Source organism: Zonotrichia albicollis, chromosome 4 (assembly GCF_047830755.1).
Source record: "Zonotrichia albicollis isolate bZonAlb1 chromosome 4, bZonAlb1.hap1, whole genome shotgun sequence".
Taxonomy (NCBI): domain Eukaryota; kingdom Metazoa; phylum Chordata; class Aves; order Passeriformes; family Passerellidae; genus Zonotrichia; species Zonotrichia albicollis.
Window position 1 is genome coordinate 35,956,413 of NC_133822.1, and position 16,281 is coordinate 35,972,693.

Sequence of the window (16,281 nt, forward strand, 5' to 3'; positions counted from 1 at the left end):
ACACACTTTAGTTCCTCAGATAAAACAGCTGAAGACAATAGAGCAAATTCAGTGTGCTCTCTTTCCCTGTTCAGCTTTTTTCTTCCGTACAGGTCTGAAGAGGAAAGTCAGCATGAGCAAAGCAGGCTGTCTGCCCAGCTATGGATGCTTAGCAGCCTATAAAACAGTTTGGCTCAAATTTTAGAGTATCTGAATTTCTTCTTTCATGTAGCTGTTTTCAATCACTTATTTTGAAGACATCATACTGACTATCCCTGAAATGAACCATGACCCTATTTAAGCCAACTGTGTTCCTCCCATTTGTACTCATACTCACCAGTTCAAGTTCACTGATGCTGTGCCCTGTTCTAAGATCTTGAATTACTCTTTTTTTTTCAAACACTCAGTACAAATTTTGAGGTACTAAAAAAAACTTTCTAAAAATGTAGGGCTGAGATTTTCAGAAGTTTCTCTGTTTAGACAATTCTTTACTACATTACACTACAAGATGAATTTAAGTTTAATGTTCCCAGCTAGGACCACTCATTTATGTTCTGCTTGTGTTCTTTATGAGAAATTCACTTAATTCACTTTGATTTCCAAGCCTGGGCACTAAACTAACTGGGCTTCTAACATTAGAAGGGAGTGAAGTTATCACCAAGTATTCACTGACTTTTAAAAATCAATATAAAAATTTTATTAAAATTTTAGAAGTTTTATATAAAAAATTCCTTGCCTTTCAGAGGCAAAACCAAAACATCTTCTGATGCTCGACAGATGGCAGCAGCACACTATCACATGAGCTTAAGAAAGGGTGCAGGATCCCATCTCTTCACACCCTCCCAGGGCAGATATAACTCTCCAGACCAGGGTTATCTCTGCCATGCCCTTAAGTACAGCATAACCCATCTTCACTCTCTAAAAATCCAATTGAATAAAGCAATGCAAAAGCCAGTGAAGCTGCATGTATCATACATGGCTGCAATGGTCTCACTTGGTGCAAACACCGGCCTCTGAAGTAACAGGCATCACATTCGTACTGCAGGGAGTGAAACATGCTCTTGCTCCACCACAGCTTCGTGAGTCAGCACAAGGGTCATGCCCATCGATGTCCAAGCTGCACTGCTGTGGGACTGGACTCAGCTGCACTCCACCAGGGCAGATTTGAGGCAGGAATGAGCTCAAGCACTTTGGGGTAAAAGAGAACACAGGGTGGACCTGGGAAGATGGGCAGCTCACCTTTTTTTCTGAAGCTTTTAAGTTATAAATGGAGCAAAGAGCAGGACTTGGTGGCAGTGGCAATGTCTGCTCTTTAGGTCTGGCTTTACCCCAGGCACATCTGGGAAAGTCACACTCACTGTGTATGTACGAGGACACATCTGTCACAGCCACTGGGTTCAAGCTCTGCTCCCTCTGCCCTCCCCCTTCCTCTCCCAGCAGCCAGTCCAGCATCACTGGTGTGGCACACATCCCACCAGCACAGCCATAAAAGAGGCATCTCCTTTCATCTCCCATATGTATCCATCATCTCCTAGCCCAGGACAGAGAGGGGCTGGGGCCAGCGCTCCCCTCTGACCCTCCCCTTCTGTCCAGGGGTGAGAACACCTCTTCCCTCAGACACATTCCCAAGGAGCCCCCCAGCCCTGCTCTGTGCTCTGTCGCGGCACCAGCAGGGAGGCTCCGGCAGCACAATTCCCGCAGTGTGGGCACTGCCCGGCGGCTCCGGCACAGGGGCTCAGAGAACACCAGGGGAGTTCCCCCCATCTCATCAAAGTGCAAGGGGTTGTTCCGGGTCCCTGCCACCACCAGCTCCAGCAGCCGGACCACGCAGTCTGAAAACCAGTTCTTGAGGCGGAAATAGCCCTCCTGGAAAGAGATCCGAAGGCTGACGGGCCCCGTGGGCATCCGCACGCTCAGGCTGAACAAGCAGTTCCCCTGCGAGCTGTCCCGCACCAAGTAGGTGCCTACAGGCTCCCGCTGGAGCTTGGCGTGGGCCTCCCCCACGGACAAGGGGCCCCAGTAGAAGTCACTGGCCTGGAGGATATTGAGGGATCGCTCCAGGACTTCCCACTCGCAGCTACGAAACATCCGGAAACGATCGGGCAAGCCGGGCGGCGCGGGGCTGGGGAGAACGCTCCGATGCTGCCTTTGCAGAGGAGAAGCAGTGCTCTGTGTGTTGTGCAGGTCATCTGGCCTCCCTCTGATCATCTCTCAAAGAGCCCATGAATCCCAGAGAGATGCTGCCTTTACCATGCTTCTTCCTTTGCATCCAGCCTGCGGGACAGAAGGAGAGTGAGGCAAACCCAATACCTTCTTCAACCTGGGCAAGACACTTCCCGTGGGAGAAAGACCAGCACGAATACCAAAGAGGGTACCAAGGAGCTATTGCATGTCACCAGCCCCCAGCTGTGGGGAAAACCAAGGATGACAGGGCTCCAGCTGGGTCCCCACCAGCACAAGGTGGCACCTCACAGAGCTCTGCATCCATTGGGTTTCTGTGATTCACAGCCAAGGGCTCCTACACACCCTCCAGCAGGTTAGTTTGAACCCAGCAGATCTCAACATTTCAAGATTTCCCTCTGATAGACATTTGGGACTCTTCAGAGTAGCCTTGAGATTGGAAAGGTGAAATGACACCACAAAAGAAAAGGGAAAGATTTCCTAAAGGAGGAAACTATCATTTACTTTGTCCTTCAGTGAATGGTAGAAAGGTTTCCTCACACTTCAACCCTTTCTCTGGCAAAAAGATTGACAATAGGACTTAGCAGAAGCAGAAGACAGGTATGAGCCTTTCTCCCCCAAATCCCAGGAACCACTCCCTTGTCCCAAGACATGCCTGTTTCACTATGTCAGGAGAAAGCAAAGGTCTCAGATCAAGACTACTCAAGAAATGTTACATCAGCTTCAAGGCTGAAACTACCTTGAATGAGCTCACTTAACACTGGTACCAGGCACTGCTGATGCCCTTCCAGACTCTTAACTTCTGTTTCTTCTAGAAGGACAACTCCCCCTGCCTGCAGACAATGCTGCCCTCTCCCAGTCACCATCCTCTAATGTACTGTCGTGACCCTGCTCATCTCCTGCACCTTGTGTTATCACCAGGCTGTTTTGCATTTCTGAACCCAGCGTTGCCATCAGCCATGCAAGTCACTTCAATTATATTTTTAAAAATATATATTCTAAATGTGTGTGTCTGTATAGGCACAAATAAAAAACCCACAGCCCTAAGCCAGAGGCTCATTCTGTGTGAGAAGCTGAGCTGTAACATACCACTTCCCCAGGCCTGACAAGTCAGTAGCTCGCTGCCAAATGCTGCCCTCGCTCCCTTGACATACTCCATTAACCCAGTCATACTCACTCACAGCACAGCCATGCTTGGAGCAGAACAGAGTGCTGGCACAGCCTGCAGCAGAGGAAGAGACACACTTCATCTCCAGCAGCTCCCTCCCCCACCACAGACCTGCCAGAGCACTGGGGCTCAGGGCTCGTATCAGGCAGGCAGGCAGGCAGCCCCCCAGGGAATGTGCAGGGACCTGTGCTGGGCCTGCTCTGCAGGGAGAGCTTCAAGTTAAGCTTAGCTCCTTGCAAGGTTCCCCCCAAGCTGTCTCACACCCTTTGCCAGCTATTCAAAAGCCTCACATTCCTTTTGGTGCTGTGCTAGCTGGGTGGGGACCCTAGGAGAGGACACACATCTTTCCTTCACAGGGGCACAGTCGTTAGGCAGAGCAGGCATATGCCTGGCAGTGCCTTACCAGACATCTTTTCTAGTCTAACATCTCTCTCAATACTTAACAGTAATACGAATAATGTAGCTGCCAGGCACGTTTCATATATGGAGCCCTAAGCATCCTTTCCAAGAGCAGCCGGGGGAAGCTTATCCAGCTTATAGCCCTGTGATTTTCAGTCCACAAGCTGCTAATGTCCCTGGTACTGTTCTGAGTGCTGTTGATCCTGCCCTCTACACAATTTCATAGGAGGGAAATTCCATGCTTAGAGAAAGGTGGGAGGGGTGGGAAGGAGTTAATCAAGTTGGGTTTTTCTTTTCCATTTAAAAAGAAAGAAAGAAAGAAAGAAAGAAAAAAAACCCAGCAGTTGAAAGCTGCTCAGACTATTCAGCAAGTCAGAATAAATCTTAGGTGAAGGTGATTTAGTGAGCAGGATGCAAACACACACAATCACCACTACAGCAACAAGGGCCATCTATCACCACTGAAAACTCAGCATAGAAGGCACCACAAGAAGTTGCAGCATCTCTGTCCCTCTCCTTCTTCTCTCTGCTGGGTGAGGAAGCTACAGAACCCTCTGACATCAGTTCCTATAGGAAACAAAGGTCTTCTGCCAGGTGCCTCCAGGGCTGTGGCTCTAGCTTCAAAAGGAGTGATAAAGAACCTTCCTAAACAGCAATTTCTCTTGGGTACAAATGGAAATTTTGCCAATTTCACGGGTCGAGGTTGGAAATTTAATTTAAGCACAAAAACAGAAGCAGGCAGCTGTCTTTCAATTCCAGGCTAGTTTTAAAAATAACAACAAATATATAATTTGTTTAGGGCTGCAGATTCTATTTGACAGAAGAAAAACCCAAACTGGTTTCTCCCAGTTTTCAACCTTTAGTCATTCACCCAAGTCCTTTAAGAAAAATCCACTGCTACTAGAAATCTGGCTGACTAAGAACTGAGACTGTCATAATTTCAAATTCAAAGTAAATTCAAAAATAGCACCTTGACAATTTGCTCACTTGGTTTGAAATCTACATATAGGTCAGAGCCTGAGATGGGGGGAATTTGTTTAGCTTCAGTGACCCATTTCCAAGAGCTAAGTGCCTGGCTTGCAGCACAGCATTAGTTACAGTAATATTAGCCCTAAAAGTGCTTCCTGATACTGCCTTTAAGGTTCACTTTCAATGGCTCAACAGGTCCTAGGCGTACACAGCCTCCACATCACGGAGGATGTGCAGACCCAGGATTAGGAATAAACCAAGGCAGGGGTGTAATTAAACACACATGCATAATTAGTTCTGCTGACTTGTCACACCATGATTTGCTTTTCCTCTTTTCCCCTCCAAAAAACCCAAAAAAACCCCAACACCCAAACAAGTTACTACCTCTCTACTGCAAGTCAGAACAATGCTTGCAGCCAAAGCAACATATCCTAAAAAGCTGGTGTCCTGCTAATTAAAAGGCTGCATAAGTTTCTCCAGACTTTCTGATTTAGTGCAAGTTCAAGAGCTTTTCAAAATAAGTGCTCATGACACAGGGCATTCTGCTTTCCTCCTCACTCACGACCCAGGCAAGGCAGGGTGTTTTATATAAGGAGACAATTCTAGTAAACCAGGGGACTGTGCACAGCGTGTGGTTCAGCCAAGCCAGCCCTGCACCCTGGAGCTTGACAAATCTGGCATGTTCAACATCAGCCTCAAGTACTCAGCTATGATGCATCCTCACATTCTTCTTCTAGGACACTTGAAAAAGCTTACCTCTTTGTCTTTGCCACCCATAGGGATGAGATTCTGAATGTCAGGACTGCAAGTGGTCCAAATTCAAAAGCTCCGATGCGGCACTTCCCAGTTTCTGCACAGCTTTACTTAAGAGCAAATCCATCCTTTGAAAAGAAAAGACATCCATCAAGCAGGTGACTAAGCCCATTAGTTTGCTGTAATGTGGATCTAAAATACAACAAATCTGGGGACAGGTTGTTTGTCTCTATCTCTTTGATCTGTGTTACTGTAGAAACACGTATACAGCACTTCAGATAGCAACAGAGACAGCAGATTGTTGCTGTTGTAGTTATTATTGCTATTTACAAAGCCATGAGCTGAGTAGGTCCAGGCAGCTCACAGGTGGCTCAAGGACAAGTGGAAAGACCACAAAGTTGCCATCATGTTCCAAAAGCAGGAACCATAAAACTCAAATGTTAAGAGATGACGGCAACAGAAATAAACCTAAGGATTCAGAACACAAAGTCCCAACTTGTTCTGAATACAAAACACAACATTTAGAGTATCTAATTTGATACCACATAGGTATCCATTCACTGTGACCCAATCTGTTCTGGCCCACACTCTTCTGCCCTGCTTCCCCAGCTCTCAAGACTTTTCCTCCTCGCAGATGGCAAAGTAAACCCAGTGACCTGGTGGAGCTGCAGACCACCATGTGTGCAATCACGTGTCTGTCAGTGGATCCATTAGCAAGCTGAAAAAACAATCCCAGCTTTCTGCACACCTTTCAGAGGCAGGCCCTGCACAGCTTCACTTGTACCCATGTAACATCGCTTCTCCACATCCTCCCCAGCCCAGTCCGAACTGGGCACACACCCCACAAGCTACACTGACTTGCCACTAGCAGAGCTCCAGGTCCATCTCATTATTACACTTTTATACTATCCCATTATTACCATTCCTGCTCCATTTGGCTTTGACATCTCCCAGATATCAACCCTGCAGTTCCCAGAGCAGTTAGATGGAGGCTGGGATTAGGAAAAGCTCTCCCTAACGTACCCTGCAAGGCCTTGCGACAGCGTCCCTACTCCAGGCAGCAGCGCCGGAGCAGACATCGCTTGTTTGCACGTCTGCATCCCACAGAAATGTGCTGCCCACTGATTTGTGGCTGGGAAAGCTGTTTCAAAGGAAAGCTTGAGCAAAGGGCTGGAAGAAACCTCCCTGGTAAGAGCCAAGCACGCAGCACTGGGGTTTAATGGTAGGCCAGGCTGGCTCTCAGGCCGCCACCGCCTGCCACACACCGGCACTGGTTTGAACCGCGCCATCACCGCCACGGTGCACGGTCACACCAGTGAGCACCCTGCCACTGCCAAGGAGACCAGGGCTGATCCAGAAAGGATCATGGAGGGGGAAGGGAAAGGAGATGCACAGACAGACATGCCAAAGGGAACAGAGGGAGCTGTGGTTAGAGGAAGAATGTGGCCCAGCTCAGCCAAGAGGACCAGTGTTAATCACAGCCAATTTCTCCAGCACAAAGCAGGCCTTGGAGACATTGCAGTTCCCTCTATCTTTTATGCCATGGCAGTTTGATGTGAGGGAGCCATTATGTCTGACACATGAGAGAATATGTGGGAAAAAAACCAAACCACACCACACCTACATACCCCAAACCAAAATTGCATTTCCCTATACAACCAGCATCCAAGGATGCAATATTTAACAAAATAAGCTGAGGCAGCACCCACATGTGGCAGCTCCTATTTCGCACAGCAGAGACAGTGCAGGAAGATCCTGCATGCAGGCTCTGGGAATCAACAGTTGGACACCTTGCAAGAACACTTGTCTTATCAAACACTTCCTGACATTTGGGTATGGAGAACATACTTCAAAACCCACAAATAACTTTGCATGGATCTGATATTAATATTTGGTACTTCTTAACATATTTTTCTATGACACATGTTTTCTGAATTAATATGGCACTTTGCTGATAGGGACTGAAAGGTTTTTACTCCAAGAAAACCCACAAGACTGTGTGATCAGTGCCAAATATTCTTCAAGGGAGGGAAGTCTGCAAGCACTTTGGTTTCTCCATGACACATGTTAATAAAAATCCAACAAGGTGGCAGTTTAAAGGAAAAAACAATTGTCTTTACTGAGCTAATTGAAGGAGTTAGAAGAAAGACATCCATTTTTAGGGTCCCCTTTTCAAGCCTTGGAAATACTATGCACTTTCAGAAACTTATTCAAATAAAAGAGCCTACTCCTCATCTAAATAGCCCAATGTGAAACTGTAATCCTGCCATTTCAGAACAGAGAAGTCTCATCACTTCCCTGATCTCAGAGGCTGCTCTGCAGTAGTCACAAGCAACTACAGCTTATTCCACAGCAAGTAAAACTACCAAAACTACCATCTGACTTCTGCCAAAGACATCTTCTACTGAAGACTGAATTATTTCTGCCTTCTCCTGTAACTGGGGAAACAAGAAGAAAAAAAAACAGAAAAAGGAAATCAAGAGGAGTTACTACTAAGTTCCAAAGCTGCAGCTGAGCCTATCCTGCTATGGCTTAAGCAGAGAGTTGTTGCTTGCCTCTGGCCAACAGCATTTTTGGTAAGTGAGGGAAGCCCAGTGGCGTTGCTCCTGACCTTTGCAGTTTCACAGCGAGCAGCCATTCCTGTGAATGTCAGTGCTGCACGGCTACACAAAACCTCAGCCCTGTGCTTGGCCAGTGAACACAGAATCTGGGCTGCTGCCTTGCCATCCCTCTGTCCCCACCACATACCAGCTCAGGAAGCTGCCCTCTGGAAAGGTGGCTGGAGCTCTCCCCACCTTGGGGGCAGAAACAAGGAGACAGGGAGAGGACACAAGGAGGAAGAAGAAAGAAGCCAAGCTAACAGCAGTCCCTCGTGTCTCCCTACTTGAAACGCTCCATCCCATCTCCCTGCTGAGAGGGGGATCAGTGGGAAGGGGGTACGCCCAGGGCTGCCTCCAACCCATCATGGCTCCTCAGCACTACCAGCTTCCCCCACGCCCAGAGCAGCAGCACAGGTACATTTCCTCTGCCTCTCTCTACTAAACTGACTTTGTTCCAGAGCCCTGTTTGAGGAAATGAGTAAATCCTGAGACACAAAAGCCATCAGTGGTCCGGCTTTTTATCAAAATCATCACACTGAGCCGGAAAGGAATTCAAAGAAGCAGCTAACCCTGAGGAATTAGCAGTGTCTGCAGCTAAAGCTGGTTCAGAATCCTTACCAGAACTATGCTGCTAGACGAGTCCCAGATGATTAAACAACAGGACCACAGGGGGACAAGGCAAACACCCTGCCTTGGGTCTTCAGGAGGACCAGCTTCAAAAGACGTGAGGGGCCATTATGCAGCACCAGTTACTGTGCCTCCAGAGCAAAGGGCAAGGGTCAGAAAGCACAGACACACCACAACACTAAGTTTTATAGTGGGGGATTTCCAACACACAAAATAAAGAAACTAGTCCTGAGAGTCAAAAGTAAAAAGAATTTTAAAAAAATTAAGTCATGAAAGGTTATTTAGGAAATCCTAAGTGACAGAGCGTGCAGACCTCCGACAAATGATGGCAGAGATGCTGCCTGGCTAAGAGGACAGGCTTGGGGGACAATATGGGTCACACTGCAGGTATCACTGTAGGTGCAACAGCTGGCAAGAGCTTCTGCTGTGGATCAGAGACATCAAACACACACACACTACAAAACCACAGTCCCTATTCAAATCTCTCTACAACCTCAATAATCCTTTAGAAGATGAAAAAATAATCCTAGAGGAGCCAATATAAAGGAATATAAATTATTGACAGTAGGGAACAAATTTATATGAGGATGGCTGTTATGAAACTGGGACAGTAGGTGGCCAAGACAAACGAAACAAAACCCAGAAAACATATGGCATTTTCAGTTTATCAAAACCAGAAAACCTCAGGGGGAATAATTTAGTTGAGTGGGATACCAGCTAGTGGGGACAGGGACACTGCAGAAAAGTTACACAAGCAAGCAGGTATTATTTTTTCTTGCCCAGGATGTTGAGATTTCCCAGTATTTAATGCTGATTAACCTGAAAGGAAAAAAGAGGGGGCTCTATCAGAAGAGATAGGGAAAAGTGACATTAAAGCAGAAAGCCAGCTGGGCACGGTGGACTATACCTGGAGATTTGGAATTGGAAATGGATGGTTGAGATACAAAGAGACCATCTCTCAAACAAGTGTTCTCTCAAGCAAATCAGCTGCACTAGCAATTGCCAGAGGGCTGCAAGTATTGGAAGGAACTTTTTTCAACGTGTGCTCTTAAAGCAGGAGCAGCACAAAGCTACCTGGTGTGGGGGGAGAGCCAACCCCCAGGCAGAGTTCCCCATCACACAGATGGCACCTGAAGGAACAACAGATGACAGGACACACTTTGTGCTTCCTCAAAGCAAGTCAAAAAGCAAGACATGGAACACAAGCTAAAGAGCCAGCAGCATCCAGGACCTGTAAAGCAGATGGGCAGAGGACATGGGGCAGTCATGCCACAGGGTGAATGGGAGGTAGAAGAGGGGTGGCCGAAGGAAACCAAGGCACTTCAGCCCCTGCACATCTGGTCACCTCTCTGCCCCCCTCCCAGCCACTGCATCTTCCCCCTGGTTTGACTCAGCCCACTTTGCAGAGCAGCCCACCTCACTCCTCAACAGGCTGGTGGGTACAAGCAGCCCAAAGGCTCCTCCATCTTTTATGCAAGCAGCTCCCTCCCCCGTGACTGTGCAAACTCACAGGCTGACCCAGGTCTCTTCCTAGAATTGTCTCTCCATCTTCAAGCTGTCATTCCCCACAACACCCCCAAGGCTAATCTTGCTCCCCAGCAGGCAGCTCACAGCCTCGTGTTACTTAAATCCAACTCAAAATGTAGTGAGCCCTCTCCATCGCCTTCCCAGGGTAAACACTGTGACAAAATCACTTCACTCCCTCCAGGACAGAGAAGTCAGAGGTCATTAAAAATTCGTCAGCAGGAAAGCAGCAGGAGGTCAGGCAGGACTCTGTCCTGACACATACAAATGCACGCAGGCTTGTAGAAAAACCAGCTGGGTCTATATTTTCAAGAGCAATAAATTAAGTGGTGCAGCTGACCAATGAGCCAAGTAACAGTGCTGAGGGCTCATTAAGGAAAGCTCCAGCTCCGAATGCAAAAGCAGTCATTTAAAAACCAAGAGGCAAGTGGGACTGGGAGGGTGCAAAATGGATGGGAATGTAACAGTAATGTCACCACCTGAGAGAATACAGTCAGTTCTAGTTACCTGAAATAAAAACATACAGAGCTGAAACAAAGAGGGTAGGCCTAAAGATGGGTAATAACAAGCAACACATAATTGTACAGAGAGAGACTGGAGAAATTTCTTGCTCAGTTTAGAGAGCAGATACATATATACAAGAGGATGCTAGAGAAAGATACAGTCCAATCAGGACATTCTTTTTGTATTCTTTCAGAAAACCAGATGAGAGGAAGTTCAAAGGTGACCAAGACTGAAAAGTAACTAATTTGAAAACTCATAAAAGGAAAAACTCCAATCATGTAGACTGGGGAAAGTGAGAAAGCTGATCTGAGAAGTCTCATTTCTCTTCCCTCTCAAATGTCTTTGCTTTGTTTCTATGCTGTACCCACCACATCATGCTTTAGCAGACCTTAGGCAGAGGAATGCAGCAACAAAGGGCTAGGGTTTTGAGCAACACCTTTTTAAGACATCTCTTAACCATTCAAACCTGACATAACAGTAAGAGGAGCCCAGCACAAGCCATAAATGTCCTTTGTGCAAAACTGAAGTAGTAAACAAGGGCATATGAAGTCAATATGAGGAATCAACGATGGACCTGCTGCAGAGTTAAAATAGCTCTGTCCATGTTTTCCTCTTTCTTTGATGACTAAAAAGAACAGCACCTCTTCTTTGGATCTGCTGACGTGAAAATCAGCATGCACCCTACACAAACAGCAGATTTCAGTCTTTACTGCTAAAGCAGTAAATGTTGCTCCAACTTCTCTCCTTCCACACCACAAAATCTCACCAGAATACAAGGTAGAACTAAAATAGGGATAAAGAACAGCACTGGTGATCTGTCAAAAAGCACAAACAATCCATTCCTGCACAATCAAACCTGTGCTATCACCACTAGTGTGCCAACTGAGGCAAACTTATGCTGAATCCCCTCAGCTTCAGCAAGGGGCCTTCAGCAGGACGTGCAGAAGCCCAGCTACACAGTATAGATTGCAGATCTCTGGCATTTTCCAACAGCTAACAGCCACACTCATTTTCTTAGCTTTAGCCTAAGTTTTCAAATAAACTTTGCTACTGAGGAAGTACAAAAGTAGATCCAAGCTGTTTCTGAACTGCAGAGTCACATACATGCAAAAACTCCCTCGTTGCACAAGTCACAGTCTGAAGGCAAAATTTTTTTCAGCATTTGCAGGGAGTGAGGGGAAGGACAAAAACCCTCTGCAACAAAGGCAACCGAATGCAGCCAGCTTGTCCCAATTTTGCCAGCCCCTGCTCCAGTACAAAGCTAAAGGAGCCCATCTGCAAACTTAACAGTGGCGCCGTTTGGTTCTTCCCCTCAACTCTGCATGTGTTTGCGAACAAGCAGAATCACACAAAGTGCAGGAGGAGCAGGAAGGGAGAAGGCAGAGAGAATGTGCATTATCAAAATACCTTGAGAGCAGTTCTTGGAAATGTGCAGCCTGCGAGCCTGTATCAGACACTCATTTCCTGTGAAGTGCACACAGGCCTTTTCATTTCTCCACTGAAGAGGATGAAAATAAGGGGCAGCTCTGAAGTCTCCAAAGACAACACAAACCAGCATTTAGCCATTCTACTAAAACTGAATTTACATTTTTACACTATTAAATACCTATTGAACAGAAGCATTGAGTTCCAGAAGTTTAAAAGTAGGATTTTCTACACTTCTGACTTCTAAATCTTAACTTGAAACCTGTCACTTGGTATGGGGAGAGGGGGAAGAATTCTACACAATGTCACCAAATCCTACTACATCAAACAGCACTGCACCTTTTTTTAAAAAGTTGAGACTGATTTCAGCAAAACGGTGAGCTAATAAATACCTTACTGAGGGAGAAGGATGCAGGATATGCACAAATGCAAACCAGAAGAGTAGGCTGTAATGAAGTAGACTGACAAGATAAAGGGGATAAGTTGCTATCATACCTGCCTCTGCCTCTACTTACACGCAATCAAGGATATAATTAATGTAGCATTTAGTTGCATTATTTTAAATAAATATGCCTCCTAATGACATATAGGTTTAACACCTTTACCCTCTAAAATATATGGTTCCTGTATGGCTTATTCAGCTCTCACACCATCCATATCTTAAGTCACAGAGATGCATGTGCCCTCCTCTCCCATCGTGTGAGCTTTTGGCAAGCAGCACTAGCTGAGGTCTGCAGCGGCCTGGAATAACAGCTCAGGAACACACCAGCTCCCCACAGCTTTTATTAATCTAACCACAGTATCAACCCGAACCAAATGATGTCAGATTTAAGTATTGGCACTATCTCTTTATTGCTGACCAAACCAAGGCTGGAGAAATCAGGACAGAGAAGCCTGTGGGTGGCAAGGGGAGAGCGGGTGGCAAGGAGCTGCAGGGAAAAACTAGGAGAAAAGAGCAAAACATTCCCAGTGGGGACAGAGAAAAAGAGAAACAAGGGAAAAAACACAGCTCTAAAGGCACATTTTCTCCTTTGTTTCTCAGCAATGCAACCACAGTATTAGTGGCAGCAATTAAGAATTTACACCACCCAGCCCCAGCTCTATCCTTGCATAAACCGACCACCAACTTCACAGAAATCCCAGCTGGACTGAGGAGGGCAAGAGGCACTGGCTGCATGTTTGACGCTGTCATCTGGAAACTGAATTTGGCCCTCTCTGAGCAGACACAGTGGGGACAGAGACACACACCTGGAAGGATCTGAAGAAGCTCAGCCTCTCCCTAGTGCTCCTCTATGCCCATTTTTGGGGACCCAAGCACCTGTGCCTTCCAACACAACCTTACAGAAAACCCCTGTGTTGCCACTCAACCCCCTTTTAAGTAAGTGATAAGCCAGGTTATTAAAGGACATGCAACATACAGAATATTAACAAGGAGCACAGAAATAACAAAGGCCCAAATTCCAGTTTAACTCAGGAAAAGATGGGAACTTGTGTGGGAGGTTGGCATCCCAGTAATCCTGCGGGTTTGTGCCCAAGAGCCGTCCCCTCTGAAGGGAACAAGAATCCATACTTCAACAACTATGTTTTAAATCACATACCCGGCAGAATCACTCATGAACACAGAAACAAAGCTTGGCTTCATCTGCAGCGACTGGCCACACTTTATCGTAACTTGATTCAACTAAAAGCAACATTATATGTGATAATACAGCCTCAGTCTCACAAACTTCTGTGCATGTGCATGATTTTAAAGCACATGACCACTGCCTGCTGTGGCTGAATGGGCCATTTGACATTCACACAGCATCTGAATTGCAGTTGCAGTTGTTTGGAGAAAGAAGATACGCTTGCATACCTTCCTAAGGACACAGTCAGTAGAGAATGAAACATCAGGAAACTAGTTATTTCCGATTCCACCCCATTTTACAGAGTTGAGTATGGTCAACATGTGACTGGGTTTTTCATTTAAATTCTCTGAGAGCTGCAAGGACTAGAACTAGTAAATGGCACTGTCTGGACCACATAGTCCCAAATAGCAGCTTGCTAACAATACTCTTTACCCTCAACTTTCCAGAACAATGGTCAAGCCACATCCCCCATTCTTCACCATGTAGGAGAAGAAAAAAGCCAAGGACATTAACTTAGCATTCTTGAGTTCTTCTCAGCTACCTCTGGGATTCTTCCAGATCCTGTTTCCCAGCCTGTTTTAGCAAGAAGTAATACACACTTTAACTAAATTAAAAAAAAAAAAAAAGAAACCTAAGAGTAGCATGAGCTGAGGTTTTACACGGTAACCATTCCAAAATTCTCAGTGACAACGCGTGTGTTTGTGGGAAAAAGTGAGTAGTGGATCCTGCATGGCTGTGAGCACCATGACTCAGATTGCATAAAGAAGGAGGATTTAGCGATAACCTTTGCGATGAGGCTTGTCATGGGCGCGCAGCACTGATCTTCTGAGAAACGGCAGGTGTGAGGCTGCGATCTGACTGTGCCAGGTCTGGAGGACGGCGAGTTCCTCCGCCCTTCAAGGCAACCCCAAGCGGGCACGTACACCCCCGGTTCACAGTTACCCCTCTTCCCTGTAACGCCCTCACTTCTGGCAGGCAGCTCCCTTTTCCAGCTAAGACTAAGTGTAACTCTGAGCATCGCTTCTCCAGTGCTTTATGTGAAAGAAGTGCTGTGAAGACCAAGTTACCCAGACCTGTGCGGCTGCTTCCCTACAGACCCATCTAAGACATTACATAATTTGCAGGTTTCACTTTAAAAGAAACATCTCCCTGTCCTGACGCCGTGAAGAACACCTTGACAGCAGCACAGTCCCCGTGGAGCCACCCAGGCTACTCCCAGCACCCCGCCGCCACCCCAATACAGCACATGGCTCCCTTCAAGACCGGCAGTGAGATGCCGGCACCCCAAATCTCCCTCGACTCCTCGGGAAAAGCCCCCCAAGCCCCAACACGCTTCTTCTTCCCAGCCAAGAGCGGCCGCAACACCCCCAGGAGCCAAATCAGCGGGGGCTGCACCCCCTCGCAAGCCGAGGGGAGATCGGAGCAGACAGGCAGACGGACAGACACGCAGACTCCTCGCAGCCCGCCCCCCAAAAAGGCCGTTTCCAGTTAACGCAGCACAACTCACTCTCGGCACCTCCGGGGCCACGGGCGGGCGGCGCTGCCTCCGGTGCGAGCGAGCGCTCAGTGCCTGGGCGACAGCGGCGCTGACTGGCCCGGCCCCCGCCACTCTCCCGCCCCGAAGCCAAACGGAGGCGGCCCCGCTCCCCGCATCCCCCCCCGGCCCCTCCGCTCACAAAGGGGCCGGTGCGCGGCTTACCGGGGGCGGCGAGGCTGCCCCGCCGGGCCCTCCTCGGCCGCGGGGCGGGCGGGCGCGGCGGCGGCGGCTTCGGCTCGGGAGAGCGGAGCGGCACAGAAGGGAGGGGAGAGGTAGGAGGGGAGGAAACCCCCAAAATGTTTCTTTTCCGAGGAAGGAGCCACGGGGGGAGGGGAAGGGGAGGGGTTTCTCCCTCCTCCACCACGCCGTCTTTCCACGGCGTGGCTCTTGCAAGGGAAAAAAAAAAAAGTAAAAAAAAAGTAAAGAAGAAAAAAGTTTGGGCTTTTGTAAAAGAAAACTTGGACGGATGGGGGAGGGGGGGAGAGAAAGGAAAAAAGGAAAGGAAGAAAAAGGATGCTGTGAAAGCCCCTCCGCCGCAGACTGGCAGAGGAACCGCACCGGGACGGCACGGCAGCATCCGCCAGCCCCGGGACCCGCCGGAGCCACGTGTCGGCCCGGGGAGGCGGCGGCCCGTGCGGGCTCTGCCCCTCCTCCCTGCCCCATCCCTGCCCTGCAGCGCGGGGCTGCGGCCGCGGGGCTCCCGGCGCCGGGGAAGGGGCAGTGTCCGGGCCCGTGGCGGCGGGGAGGGGGCGCACAGGGCTCCTACACCCGCGGAAAACAGAGAGCCTGCCCCGACCTTCCCTGCCGGAGTTCTCCCAGCTCCTCGCGAACCCTGCAGGAGCTCTCAGGACACCGGGCACCCTGGAAGCACAGAGTGTGGCAGGGTAATACGCATTTGAGGAGCGTGCCCCGAAACGTACGCTGTTGCCTTGGTGGGTCGAATTAAAATATTGGAAATCACGTAAAAAAATACAAATGCAGAGAAAC

At 48.1% G+C, this 16,281-nt stretch overlaps 1 protein-coding gene across 2 annotated transcripts; it reads right to left on the reverse strand.

Moving 5' to 3' along the window:
• Positions 1 to 652: 652 nt before the first annotated feature.
• On the reverse strand, positions 653 to 15,698 carry LOC102060688 (suppressor of cytokine signaling 1). 2 transcript variants are annotated; one of them, XM_074539470.1, is made up of 3 exons: positions 15,457 to 15,698; positions 5,453 to 5,577; positions 653 to 2,253 (listed from the first exon to the last, which is right to left on the reverse strand). In XM_074539470.1, exon 3 carries the CDS (start codon positions 2,185 to 2,187, stop codon positions 1,504 to 1,506), a length of 684 nt encoding a protein of 227 aa, XP_074395571.1. In that variant the 5' UTR covers positions 2,188 to 2,253; positions 5,453 to 5,577; positions 15,457 to 15,698; the 3' UTR covers positions 653 to 1,503. The 2 variants fall into 2 exon arrangements, with proteins under 2 accessions (XP_074395571.1, XP_005488753.2); XM_005488696.3 differs by lacking the exon at positions 15,457 to 15,698 and adding an exon at positions 15,265 to 15,384.
• Between the last annotated feature and the right edge of the window lie 583 nt (positions 15,699 to 16,281).